We start from the raw sequence: 12,654 nt of genomic DNA, 5'->3' as shown, positions 1-12,654 counted from the left end.
GAAAAAAGCATAATATAAGATTTTCTTACACCGTGTTATCAGCATTTCTTAAAAATTCTGATAAATTAACATCACTGAGATTCAACACTGTACTTCTGTGAAGCATCTTTTAGGTTACAGTTTGAGTACAACAGTCTCCATAATGTCCCCAAGGGCACTTGAGCAGCACTCTTGCTCCTTACAGCAGACTGAAAATAAGGGGCCAAGCATGAACTTCAAGTGGTGTTGAGTTTCATGCAGTTTTGTGGAAAAGATAAATGAAGAGTAAAATGAGGTCAGGAGATCACTTATCCAAGAGAAGCTTAAAAAAGACTAGAAACAGTACAACAGGCTTCTATAGGTGACAAACTGTCACAGCTCTTCTGGCCTCAGTCTACTGATTGGTTTTAGGTGAGCAAGTAACAAAACCAGATCGTCTCAGCATAAGAGTTTACTGATGATTTACTAAAAAGCAAACATTATCCACATTCCTCTGCTGCTTTCATTCACAGTGTGCTTATTTGATTGCAACACCGAAACCAGAAAGCTACCTCAAAACATACCTAATATTCAGTGTTGCATGCATGTGTATTGCATTAACACAATTTGCAATGTATTGTAATGTAAAAACCATCTTTTTTAAATTGCTGATACAGACATGTGGTCTCCAACTAAAAAAAAGTTAAGTAAAAGCCTATAAAAGTGACATAAAAAATAGCCCCTGATGAATTTAGGGTGGCTGTGCAGAAAATGAAACCATGACCTGATTACCTAATTCTCACTAATTCTCCTGCAAGCATGTAGTCTGAGGTTAAGTTTAGACTCAAAGTCTTCAGAGCACTGCTAAGCTTTAAGTAGGACAGCATATGTAGATCTTTAACATTTTTGAAATATTTTTTTTCCAATTGCAACATTCCTATATAGGACTGAATAGGTCATTCTGAAGTTCTTCTTGTCACTACCTTTTCTTATTAAGCCCAAAGCCCAGCTCCTTATGTTGCCTAAAGAAACATGGTTATTAAAGAAAGATGCTGTGGTCAGGCACTCCAGCCTAAAATATCATGCAATTACAGGGTTTTATCTTCAGAAAATCCCAAGTCCCTGGAGAGAAACTGTTTAGCCTACAACTAGCTCCAAACTTTGACATGTTATTAAAAAAACATTATTAAGAATGTGAAACCAGGTAAAGAGGATGTTCCATTTATATTAGGCATTTTTATATGACTTCCAGCAAAAGTTGAATGTCCAGATGCAAGGCACTAACCTGTAAAGTCTCAAGCATTGGTATAACTAGCATGGGACTATTATCCACTGGATAGTTACAGAGGTAAGAGTTTAAAATGTTTCAAACAAGCCAAACATTGCTATAAAAGCAAACACCTGCATGTCTTGTGCTGCATCTCACTCAGATTTCTTGTGGCTGTCCCAGACTGCACCACTACCCAGCATGTTTCCTTGGGAAACACCCAAATGAAAGAATGGGTCTTACACACAGCCCTGCACATGGCAAACTCACTATGTCAGCACTGCATCAGATACTGACTTTTACAGAGCCACCACAACCAAGCCCATCTTCACACAGTGCCTCATACTTCAGTTTGAGAATATCTAAAATACGCTTTCCAAACACTGGAAAAGTAGGCAGACCATGGCTTGGGCTCCACATCAGCCTAAGCATTTTCATGTTGAGGTGGTTGTAGCTGCTGTTGAGTTCTGGGATCTATATAATGTTAACATAATTTTCCTCTATGACAAAAAATATAGCATAACGCAGCTGCTGCATCACAGCATTCAAGAAGTTTCACTGGGGTTGGTCAGGCACCTCATACTGATACATTTTCATATGTAATTGCAGTAACAAAATGGTGAGGAGAGATGAAGTTATTTGTTCCCTTACCTGTCCAACTCTTAGGTCAGACCTGATCTTATTTTTTCTTCACTTGCCTATGAAAAGGTCTGGTCTTAGGAGTCCAGCTCCAGGCCAAGAAATAATGTTCTTGGCTTTTACAATGCAAAAGAGAAGTAAGCCTTAAACAGAATTTCTCCAAAGCTGTGCGGAATAGGCATTAAACTGGAGAGGCTTAATCTTGATGTAAAACTGAATACACTCTTATCCCCCAAAACGTGAGGAGAAAATGGTAGGGAGAAAAGATGAGTCAAGTTGGCAGACATATCCACCATGGAGAAAGAGACATGAGAGAGGAAAGTCACCATTCTGAACCACCTTACATAGTAGGGCTTTGGTCTCAGACACAGAAAACTGTGCCAACTACTGCAACATAATTTCTGCTTGGGAACAGGATTTCCTCAAGCACACAAGGATACACACCATATTCTTCCTTTCCTTCTATTAGGAAAAAAAAATAGAACAAAATAATCTTTTGACAAGTGATGTTCACCAGTGTGAAGGAAGAGCAGACAGGGAAAGGCAGAATCACAGAATTGTTAGGTTGGAAAAGACCTTTAAGGTCATCAAGTCCAACCATTAACCTAGCACTGCCAAGTCCACCACTAAACCATGTCCCCAGGCACCACATCTACACATCTTCTAAACACCTCCAGGGATGGTGACTCAACCAATTCCCCGGGCAGCCTGTTCCAGTGCTTGACAACCCTTTCAGTAAAGAAATTTTTCCTAATATCCAATCTAAATGTCCACTGGTGCAACTTGAGACCACTTCCTCTTGTCTTATCACTGTTACTTAAGAGAAGAGACCAACACCGACCTCGCTACAACCTCCTTTCAGGTAGTTGTAGAAAGCAATAAGGTCTTCCCTCAGCCTCTTTTCTCCAGGCTAAACAACCCCAGGTTCCTCAGCTGCTCCTCACAGGACTTGTGCTCTAGACCCTTCACCATCTTTGTTGTCCTCCTTTGGACATGCTCCAGCACCTCAGTGTCTCTCTTGTAGTGAGGGGCCCAGAACTGAACACAGTATTTGAGGTGTGGCCTCACCAGGGCCGAGTACAGGGGGACAATCGCCTCCCCAGTCCTGCTGGCCACACTATTTCTGATACATGCCAGGATGCTGTTGGACTTCTTGGCCACCCAGGCACACTGCTGGCTCATATTCAGCCGGTTGGTAACCAACACCCCCAGTTCCTTTTCTACTGGGCAGCTTTCCAGCCACTCTTCCCCAAGCCTGTAGCGTTGCATGGGGTAAATGATGACAGTCACAGGTCAGCATCAAGTAGTCTCCCCAAGTACCAAAAATGTTGTATCTGTAGAAGCCTGTGGGTCACTTTTGCCATGGTGAGAATACTGTTTTTAATGGACTTTTCTGCCAGGGAGACACGTCTTGATCTATAACCCAGTATCAAGGTGTTTTTATGCAACCGTCAGTTATGGTCAAAAGGTAATGCTCTGTTCATGACATTTCACAGTTTCAGAAGTGAAGAAAGACTGGTCTTTTCAAAGTATATCTATTGCCACTTATCAAAGGAAAAATACAGTATGCCAACATTTGTACCTTCTGTTTGCTTGTTTTTTTTTTTTTTTTTTTTAAATAAGGACACATGAGGAGTATCTCAGGAAATACTTCAGAATTTTTGGGTGGGTGGGTAGAGTAGAGGAGGAGTAGCGGTATAGATTTATCCTTTAGTTTTGTCCACAGAATGTAGGTCAGCCTAACTCTGATGGAAATACAAAGTGATATTATGTTCAGTATTATGCAAGATAAATGTTGACTATTATAATTTCTATAAAGCTCATGTCACAATGCAATAAATTAGAGGATCTCAGTTTCTAATTTCTCAACAAATGCTATTTTGTGAAGTATGTGCAGGATGCATTTATTTCAATGTAAAACAATTTGGAAAATGTCCTTCTTTCTATATATAAGCTACTTGTTAACTAATAATAGATGTATATTTTACTATGTAAAAGTATAGCCTATTTTTAACCTCACATTTTCATGCAAAGTTTATGGAGAAAATACTTTAAAACAGGAAATCAGAGTCCATTTCCTGTTTTGATAAGGAGAATCCCTTGACCAGTAGGAACAAATATTCATTCCTCTTCAATGCTAATTAGCATGCTATTCATCCTATATTTCACAAATTAATGAAAGCAAGTTGCTGGGAACATTATTAAATTCAAAACATCTTTCACCTTATTTATTTGGAACTCAATAAAACTGTTTAATCACAGACTTGCAGCCTCCAATAGGTTCCTGCTATTAGCCTTAAATCACTTTTAGAGTTGCAATAACAGTAAGTTGCCAAACTCAAATATACAGCTATCTACATCTGCTAGATAGTTTGTCTTACTGGACAGTCTGGAAAAAAGTCAGTTATTTGACCCAAACTATAAAGTTTTTTGCTGCTTACCAGGGAATCAATACTTTTAAAATCTGCAAATCAGCATTTGAAAAATGTATATGGAAGAATGTTGAAGGGACAATGTGTTTTTGTTTAAGTGAGCCTAAGCTAGGCTCTCAAAAAGTTTGCGTATAGACAGGAGTTCTAAAAAGGTAACTATTGTTTCCTTAGTGAATGGCTGAATCTCTAGATTCCCAATCTGAATCACAAGGTACCTCTTCAGAAACTGTGATTTCTTCAACTGAAGAAGCTTATCAGTCTGAACAAACAAAAATAGGGAGCATGAAACATAATTTCATTTTATCTCTATATGGTGGGCACTGCTGCACCATGGAGAAGCTGCCATGAGATGCATGATTCAGCCACCCGCTTCCCTCTTTGCCATGGAGAACGCCTGGCAAGGCACTCACTAACTGCTCGAACTCACACGTGCCTACATTTCCATTGCAACGTCCCTATTTCATGTCTGAAGTCATGCATAAAATCTAAGGGCAGTGGTCCAAAATTGCTGCTGGCTTCTGTCCAAATTGCGCTTCCCACTTTTAACTGATACATCTTTGTTAATAGCAAGCCCCATGCAAACATGCTAATGTACATCATTCAAAGAGCCCTTATCTCCATATGGAATAGCAGTCTCTTGAATTCTTCCTTTCTTAACTGATGCAGTTACATTCATTCTCGCCTGGGATCATGGACTGTAAATCAGAGACAAGGGAATGAAACAGATAGAAAACATAACCATGCTCATGGTTAGGTCTTACTGGAACAGACAGCAAGGATCTTAATGACTCCCAGACTCTCTGAAGGCCTTGAGCAAACTATGCTTTCACAGAGGTGCCCCCTTTGGCTGCATGCATGCTACAGGTGATTCTCATTTTATTTGCCTACACTAATGGCATTTGTAAGCCTAAGACAGCTGCACTGAGTTCATTACATACAACTTCACAGGACTGATGAGGGCAAGACATTAACACACTGAAGAAAACTGTTTTAGAGCAAAATGAGTTATCTTTGTTCCAGCATTGCTTAAACTTGTCCACACTAGCCAGGCACTACCCTTGATCAATGAATCCATACTGCCTGAGCTGATGTGTCAAGTCAGCTAATCTTAACTAAAAACATGTGCTAAAGCACTTGTGATTTAGGCATACCAGTTTCAGAAACTTGTCTGCAGGAGCTTTGACCTTCCATGGAGACAGCATGGCTGACCACATCCTCTGCCCCTTTACATGCAATGCAAAGGTAAGATACCCACTACAAGTGATGTGAGGTTATCAAAATGCATTTTCAAGGTATCACTTGCTGACTAAAATGAAACATGAAAGTCACTTTTTGTATTTGTAAATGAGCATCTGTTTTAAGGGACCTATTCAGATAAACTATTTTAAATTAACAGTGACATGTCTATTATTTAAGTCTAGGAGCTTGAACATAATGTTACATTTCTATAGATGTATTTAATATAAATATATTTGGAAACCTGATTGATACAAGAAATACAGTAGGTTCATTTTTGTCACTCAAAAGTTAATTTTCAAGTGTTTAGAGTTAAATTTAAACATTTGCATTAAAAAATTCTTCTCTGACAAGGCTTAAAATATGATGAGAAAATAATGCGGACAGTCTGAATACAAAGAACAAATTTTACAAGAGTCACACTGAAATTGCTTATAATGGAGGTTGTAATGAGAAAAATCTCGTCTAATCCAAACATTAAATAGCTTAACAAGCCACAGGGTCTATTTTCTTCTGTGATATGTTGTCCAATGGTTTCATCCTGTCCCAAAACAACAAGTCCTCCTCCAACTATTCAGTTTGCTGAAATAACACACATGCCTACACAATTCTTCTCAATGGAAAATAAAGCAAACCCATTCCTTTAGTTCTGCTAACTACAAGTGCTGGCCCTAGAGGAATGTAAGGCTAGGTTCCAGCAAGCTGTGATAAGCTGTAAATTAATTTTGCTGATATGGCCAGCAATAGGACCTCGTCTTTCATTCAGAAAAGGCAATACATTGTAGTGTATTATTATGTAGGTTAAGTAATGCTTACTAGCAAACAAACAAAGTAATCAAGAAAGACAGCATGAATGACACAGAATCTAAGTGCCTTGCCTCAATTACCCATCAAGGTATTTCTAAATACCAGAGGAGGAAGAGAGGCTGTCTGTTTCTTTTTTTGTGGGTGTAAGACCATGTGTCTGTGTCATAGCTATGGCAGAGATGTGCAGTGACCTGCAGCAAAGTATATTTACTCTGTATTTCCAACAATCACTGGATTATCCACATCAGTTTAAAATAGTTGAAGTAAACAGCAAATGCTCAGAGCATATGGAAATTTCTGAACTATCATTTAAATACATTTTTTTCTTTATACTTTCAAAAGGCATTACAGAGACAATAATACATTTTTCAAGCCAGCTAAACAACACTCTTTTTCTCTGCAATTTAAAAAAAAAAATCCTTAGTCATCAGCAAGGCATGTTCTGCTCTCCTGTAATGACATCCATCCATTACTCCTATGACTTCTTCCTGGCCAGATCTTAAATTATGTTGTTTCAACTAATGCTTTTGGAATTTCTTCAAATCTCTTTTACTCGTGGCTTTTACTTCAGTGCCCTCTTCCAGTTCTCCATGTACATCTTGGATGTGTCTTCAAATCATTTCACAGGCATCTCCTCCTGATGGTATAACTCTCAATTTACCTTCTTTTCCTTTCCAGCCAACCCCATCTTTCCAGTCCTCCCCTCTATCTTCTATTCCTATCTTCTCACCACAAACGGCCATAGTCATTCTTGAATATTAACTGCCTCATAGTCCATACACCTGAGAAGTTTCCAAAGGCTGCCACATACCCCTTTTCATTATTATCTACAACATTTCCTTCAGCTAAATCATTCACTTGGGCCTATTTTTGCCTCATCTACAAAGATCCTCTCTGTCACAACCACATCATGCAATTCACCAAGGAACACAGGTGGATTTGCTGTTATTACACTAACCATCTCTCAGCCTCTAGCTTTTAAACACAATGAACTAAGGTTGACTGACCTCACCTTCACTTACAGCCATTGATCTTACCTATGTGCTCACTCCCTGCCCCATCAACCCTATGTTGAATAATTCATCAGCCTTCCACCAAGTGTAACATCGTTCAGCATTTCCACATGTGCACATCTGGTCACTGTACAGGAATGATGTGCCCTTTGTAATTCAGAAAACCTCTCTCCCTCCTTCCCGAGAGGGATTACACTTACTGTAAGAAATACAAAGGCATATAATCTAACAGAGGACAGTGTGGGCTTTTTTTTCCTGTTAGCATTTTTCACTTTAGAACTACACAATTGCTAACCTACACTTCTCATGTGAGTTTAACTTCAGAGCTTTCCTTTTCTGTTGCTTTTTCCACACTTAATGCAGTTATCTCAAAGCCAGAGTACAAATTCTGTGAGCACCCAGTATTTTTACAACTAGCTATTTGAGGACTTCTGAGCACTGCCACAACACAGCTACTATACAACACCAAAGGCAGGTGCCAAATGCCACATAACCAGGGACATTTTTTGGACTGAGAGAGGTCAGAATACCTAGCAGAGCACTACTCCTTTGTAAACGATACAAAATTGCACTGTAAGCTAAACGCTTTACATGGCAAATAAAAATCTCACCATCATTCATGTTTTTGAAAAATCATCCTATGTTACACAGTTCATCAGGACAAGTTGGACAATCCACCAATAATTATTCAGCTGCCCCATAAATCAGCCTGAAAGAAGTGACAAAATGACAGCTTGGAGACAACTTTGGCCTTATGCACCACTGGGAAACTGCAATTTCACTTCAGATGGGCCTGGACTCCACCTGATGTTCAACGGACACCCTCAAAACTTGTTAGGCTCTTAACCACTATGAAAGAAGAAATTAATTCAACCGGGAACAATATTTTCCTTCTAAAAGTATTCATAAAAATATTTACTTTCAGGGTTTTTCCCCCCTTGCAATATTCAGGTAATATTTTAGCAGAACAGTCCTGGCTCTCACCCACAAGTGAATTACGGTTTTATTGCTCCCATAAACTGATTTCAAATCACTCTGGGTCACCCCAAGAGTTCCTTCCCAGAGGATATAATTTCAAAACTAGTTCCAGAGACTGCTTTCTCTATGGGGAGAAAAATAACATTTCTGTAGTAGATCGACCTTTCCTGAGATACGCTGATATCTGAAGGATGTCAGTTCATTGTGAGAATTTGGGAGCTGGAGTGGCTCCAAAGGGACCTTGCCTGTAATTTTAACCCATTAAAACAAAAGTGCACAGCTGGAAAAGGGTAGTATGTATTTAAAAATCTCACTGTGATTCAAACACAGCTATATTACTTGCACTGGTGATTTGGTAGCCTCACTTCACAAAGTGAAAAGAAACAGGTTTTACTTCTACATATCACATGAAAGAGAACAATGGAAACGTGGCTGAATGTGAAAAAGCACCAAACTGCAATGGCTTTTTGGGTGGGGGTGAAGAGAAACACACATACTACAAAAATCTAATAATTCTCCACCCAAGCATTGCTAGCGAATGACCTCACTGGTTTCCTACATATACTCCAGCAGCCTTCCTGCCATCACTCTGCTGAGCCAAGCAATGATGTCAACAGTCCACCTGTGAGAGTGATGTAGCCCTCTGGGTCATGGTCACAGAGAACTTGGATAAAAGCTGTGCCAGTGTTAATTAAATACACCTCTTGTTTCACTGCTGATTTCCTCCGATAAGGCTCAGCTCGTTTTTCCTGGAAAGACTTCCATGCTGTAAGGGAACCAGAGCCAACCATAAAACAAAACAAATATTGCTTAGAGAATATGAAGACATGTTAAATGTTTAGTTTAAAAAAAGTAAAAAGATTGCCTATCAGTGCTGAGGTAAAAACAAATCTAATTAATTTACATGTGCTAATGACAAGGTGAAACTACAAATGCTGGTTACTGCAGATAGTTTATTATCTTTCAGCAGTACTTATCTCCATTTGCAATGCTCTTCCCGATTAAATTGGAACAAATTCTAACAACCTTCTTTATTACTGGTAAATTCTGCCAGGTTAGAGTGTGAGTAGCTCGTCCAGTAAAAAATATGCTTTGAGAATGGAGTTTGACATTTAATTAGCATCAGAATTACCAGTACAACTTTAACAAACCTGTTGTCCAATAACATTTATTTTGCCATCAGAAAGGTCTTAGCTGCAAGAAGGCTCTAAGCAGCTTCAGTATTAAGGACCCTCTTCCATTAATACCATTAGCCAGCAAGTAATGAAAGGAAAAAATATATACTGCTCCTTCTTTTTTTCCTATATAAAGAAATCTAATCCACTGCCATGACTGGATGCTTCCACCATATACCATCACCAGGATTTCTGTAATCCCTCTGCTCTTAGCATCTGACCTTTAAACACTTCAAACCTTCAGGACGTGCCCTTTTGTACTTGCTTTGTTCTTGTAGACTTTTTCAGATAGCTTTATTAGCAAGAGAACTATCAATGGAAGACTCTCAGTTTTGGAACCTGACATCAAAAATATTCCTTCTTGCACAACTTAAAAAGTACCACTAGCCCTAAGACATAATTGCTGACATCAACACACAAAAAATCTGAAGGTGGCAAAATAGAAATGTGATCTGAAAAGATCTCTGTTAAGAGAGTTTGTTTCCTGATGATCACAACTCTCAATTCTGAAAGGTAGCAAGTTGGACCTCTTGCCATAAATTTAATTCTAGAGAAAAAAATTGTATGGGAAGGATGTTAGGAAATTCATTTGTATTCATTCATTTCATTTTGATTTGTAGCAATTGTGATAGTTCCAAGGAGCGTTCTGTCCCACATTCCTGAGTGTTAGCAAAATTTTCCAAACAACCAATGAGCGATGTCTATCTATTTAGATTTTTAGCTCTTGGGGATCTTATGTTTATACAATACCTTGTCCTACAAACTCTCCCAGAATACATGACACAAAGAGTATACTGCCAGTTCCTGATATGGGAAAAGTTCCATGGCTAGGCTACCTCTCACCAAAGTCAGGGTAACTAACTTAGACGTATTTTTTACTATCTCCCCCAGTAAGAAATCCCATATATAAAATGCCCTTCATAAGAACCATATTTGATGGTTCTAGGCAGAAACCAAAAATGAGAGGTAATCCTTGAACTGGTTTGGTGTATAGCGCCCCTATGGACAGTTCCTATGGATTTATGAGGTTGAACTGCAGCTAGTTCGTGCTGAAGCATGCAGCGTGTGACTCATTCACAAAGCACAACCCAAGGACATTTCACTTTGACATCCTGCAGAATAGCTCCCTCATGGATTGGAGTAGTTGCTGCCCATTCTTCACATTCACTCCTTCTAACAACTTTATGACACAAAACTTCCAGTGGAAACTTGAATCCAGGCCATGAAGGAGACACGAGAACTTCTGAAAATTTTATTATGTCACCAGTAACTGGAATTTGGTCTTACACAATCTAAATACACAGCTGTGCTTCACTTCTGGTGGATGCACAAAACGTGGCCATGCATAAGGAAAGCATATCCCCAAGTCCAGTGAGTTAAAGTGACACAGTTTCCTGAACTTCAGGAACTCTCCTGCTCAGAAAGTACTTCCTTCCTTGTTTCAAACACTTGATTGTTTCAGAGGGAATTCAAAACAATAGATTAGAAACTTTCAACCTTTCCTAAGCGCACTGCTACACAAGGAAACCGGGCCATGCTCTGGGAAGATGAGATAACACTGGGAGAGTACTCTTTCCGGAAATGCAATGGCTTTTGTATCCCTTCTCTAGCACCATCCCATGAATCAGATATATATAAGTAATACTTCATGCTATGAGATGTCAGATGCAGTTCAACTACTGTTTGGAATAAGATGTGCATATTTGGCAAAAGGCATGAGCTAAGTAGCTTCTTGGTTACTTTGATAAGGTATGTCAGGGAAGAAAATGCCAGGAGCTTCCTAATCTGAGTCTGTACTTTTAAAGGCAGGTAGGAAGAAAGGATGACAGTTGCCTCTTTTTAGCACCTCATTGTTTAAATCTCTAAAAAGGTTAAAGAATGTGCTATTGCTTCTGCAGTTAGAAATCTATCCCTTCCCATCATAACTTAGTTTTACAGAACCAGCAAAGATTTTCACAAGGACTGGGAATAGATCAGGCTTATCAGCTGAAATGTAATAATTTTAATCATAGACTTTTTCTTAACACAATTCCTTTCATCTAAATACATTACTGAATGCTTTGTAATGACAGATGAAAGATTTAACAGTTAGAATATAATCATGTAACTGCAGTTATTTACAGGTTGCATTTTGAATAAGAAAAGGCAACGGACTTATAAATTCATTTTTCTGCAGCATTAGGGTGCTAAATATCCTAGATAACTGAAAAATGATGGAAACAGAACCAATGGCAAGAACCATTCTCTCAGATACCATACTCAAACCTCTTACATGATATTACGGTTTCCTAATTCTCTTTTTCCATCAACATACAGCTACAAGAAGTGTGAGCATAAAATTATTATATAAAAAACAAGAACTCACCTGGTTCTACACATTATTTTTAGAGGCAAACAGGAAATGCACTTCCCTGTCAAACTGGGTCAAAGGAAGGGGGAGTGATTGAGTTGAATACACTGCACTCACCGTTCCTACCAAAGGGTAGATGAATCCAGCTCCGATACTGGCTCGCACATCACTAATTGGCAAAATGAAACCAGTGGGAACACCCTTCCTCTCAGGCTGATGGGAGAGGGATAGGTGAGTTTTTGCCATACAAATGGGAAGATTTCCAAATCCCTAACAAAAATGGGAAAGAAAATAAAAGAAAAATGTTTTTAATATTACAGTAAAGACAGAATATGTTTTCACTTTGCTATCAGTATCTTCTAGAAACCCCAAAACCCATATAGCAATAGTTACCCTCAGTTTCTTAACAGATAATATTTCAGAAGTGGCCAGAATGCTGTTTCACATGCTGTTCTCTCTCAGCTATGGCCTCTGCCTCCAGCAACTTGCTGTAGTGATATCCAGCTTCTAGAGTGGGTTCTCAATCTAGAGTTAGGTGCAAAAGTTGCCTGTACAATGACTAGAGTATGCTATTTTCAGGAAGGGTGCACAATGGATACCACACTGAAGAAGAAACCTACACCAACTCAATAAAACTCCAGTACAGCACTTCTCTCTGGGCTCTAACAACCTAGTTAGATACCTACTTGAGACTAGGATTCACACTGTAAAACTCTCCAAGTGTACTAATGTTTTCTTGGACGTAAACACAAATGGCTCATGATGCTTTGTTTTGATTTTAGACAAGACAAAAACTGCA

At 38.9% G+C, this 12,654-nt stretch overlaps 1 protein-coding gene across 1 annotated transcript in view; it reads right to left on the bottom strand.

The window, feature by feature from the left end:
- The window catches only part of MTHFD1L (methylenetetrahydrofolate dehydrogenase (NADP+ dependent) 1 like), a 155,985-nt gene that overhangs the window by 36,578 nt on the left and 106,753 nt on the right, over window positions 1–12,654 (bottom strand). The window contains exon 26 of the mRNA XM_042795947.1: window positions 11,973–12,125. Within this exon, the coding sequence (XP_042651881.1) occupies window positions 11,973–12,125 (153 nt within the window). The remainder of the gene's footprint in view (window positions 1–11,972; window positions 12,126–12,654) is intronic.

The sequence above is a fragment of the Tyto alba genome, unplaced genomic scaffold (genome assembly GCF_018691265.1).
Source record: "Tyto alba isolate M040663 unplaced genomic scaffold, T.alba_DEE_v4.0 Super-Scaffold_22, whole genome shotgun sequence".
Lineage (NCBI taxonomy): Eukaryota > Metazoa > Chordata > Aves > Strigiformes > Tytonidae > Tyto > Tyto alba.
This window is presented reverse-complemented; position numbering and strand designations above follow the sequence as displayed.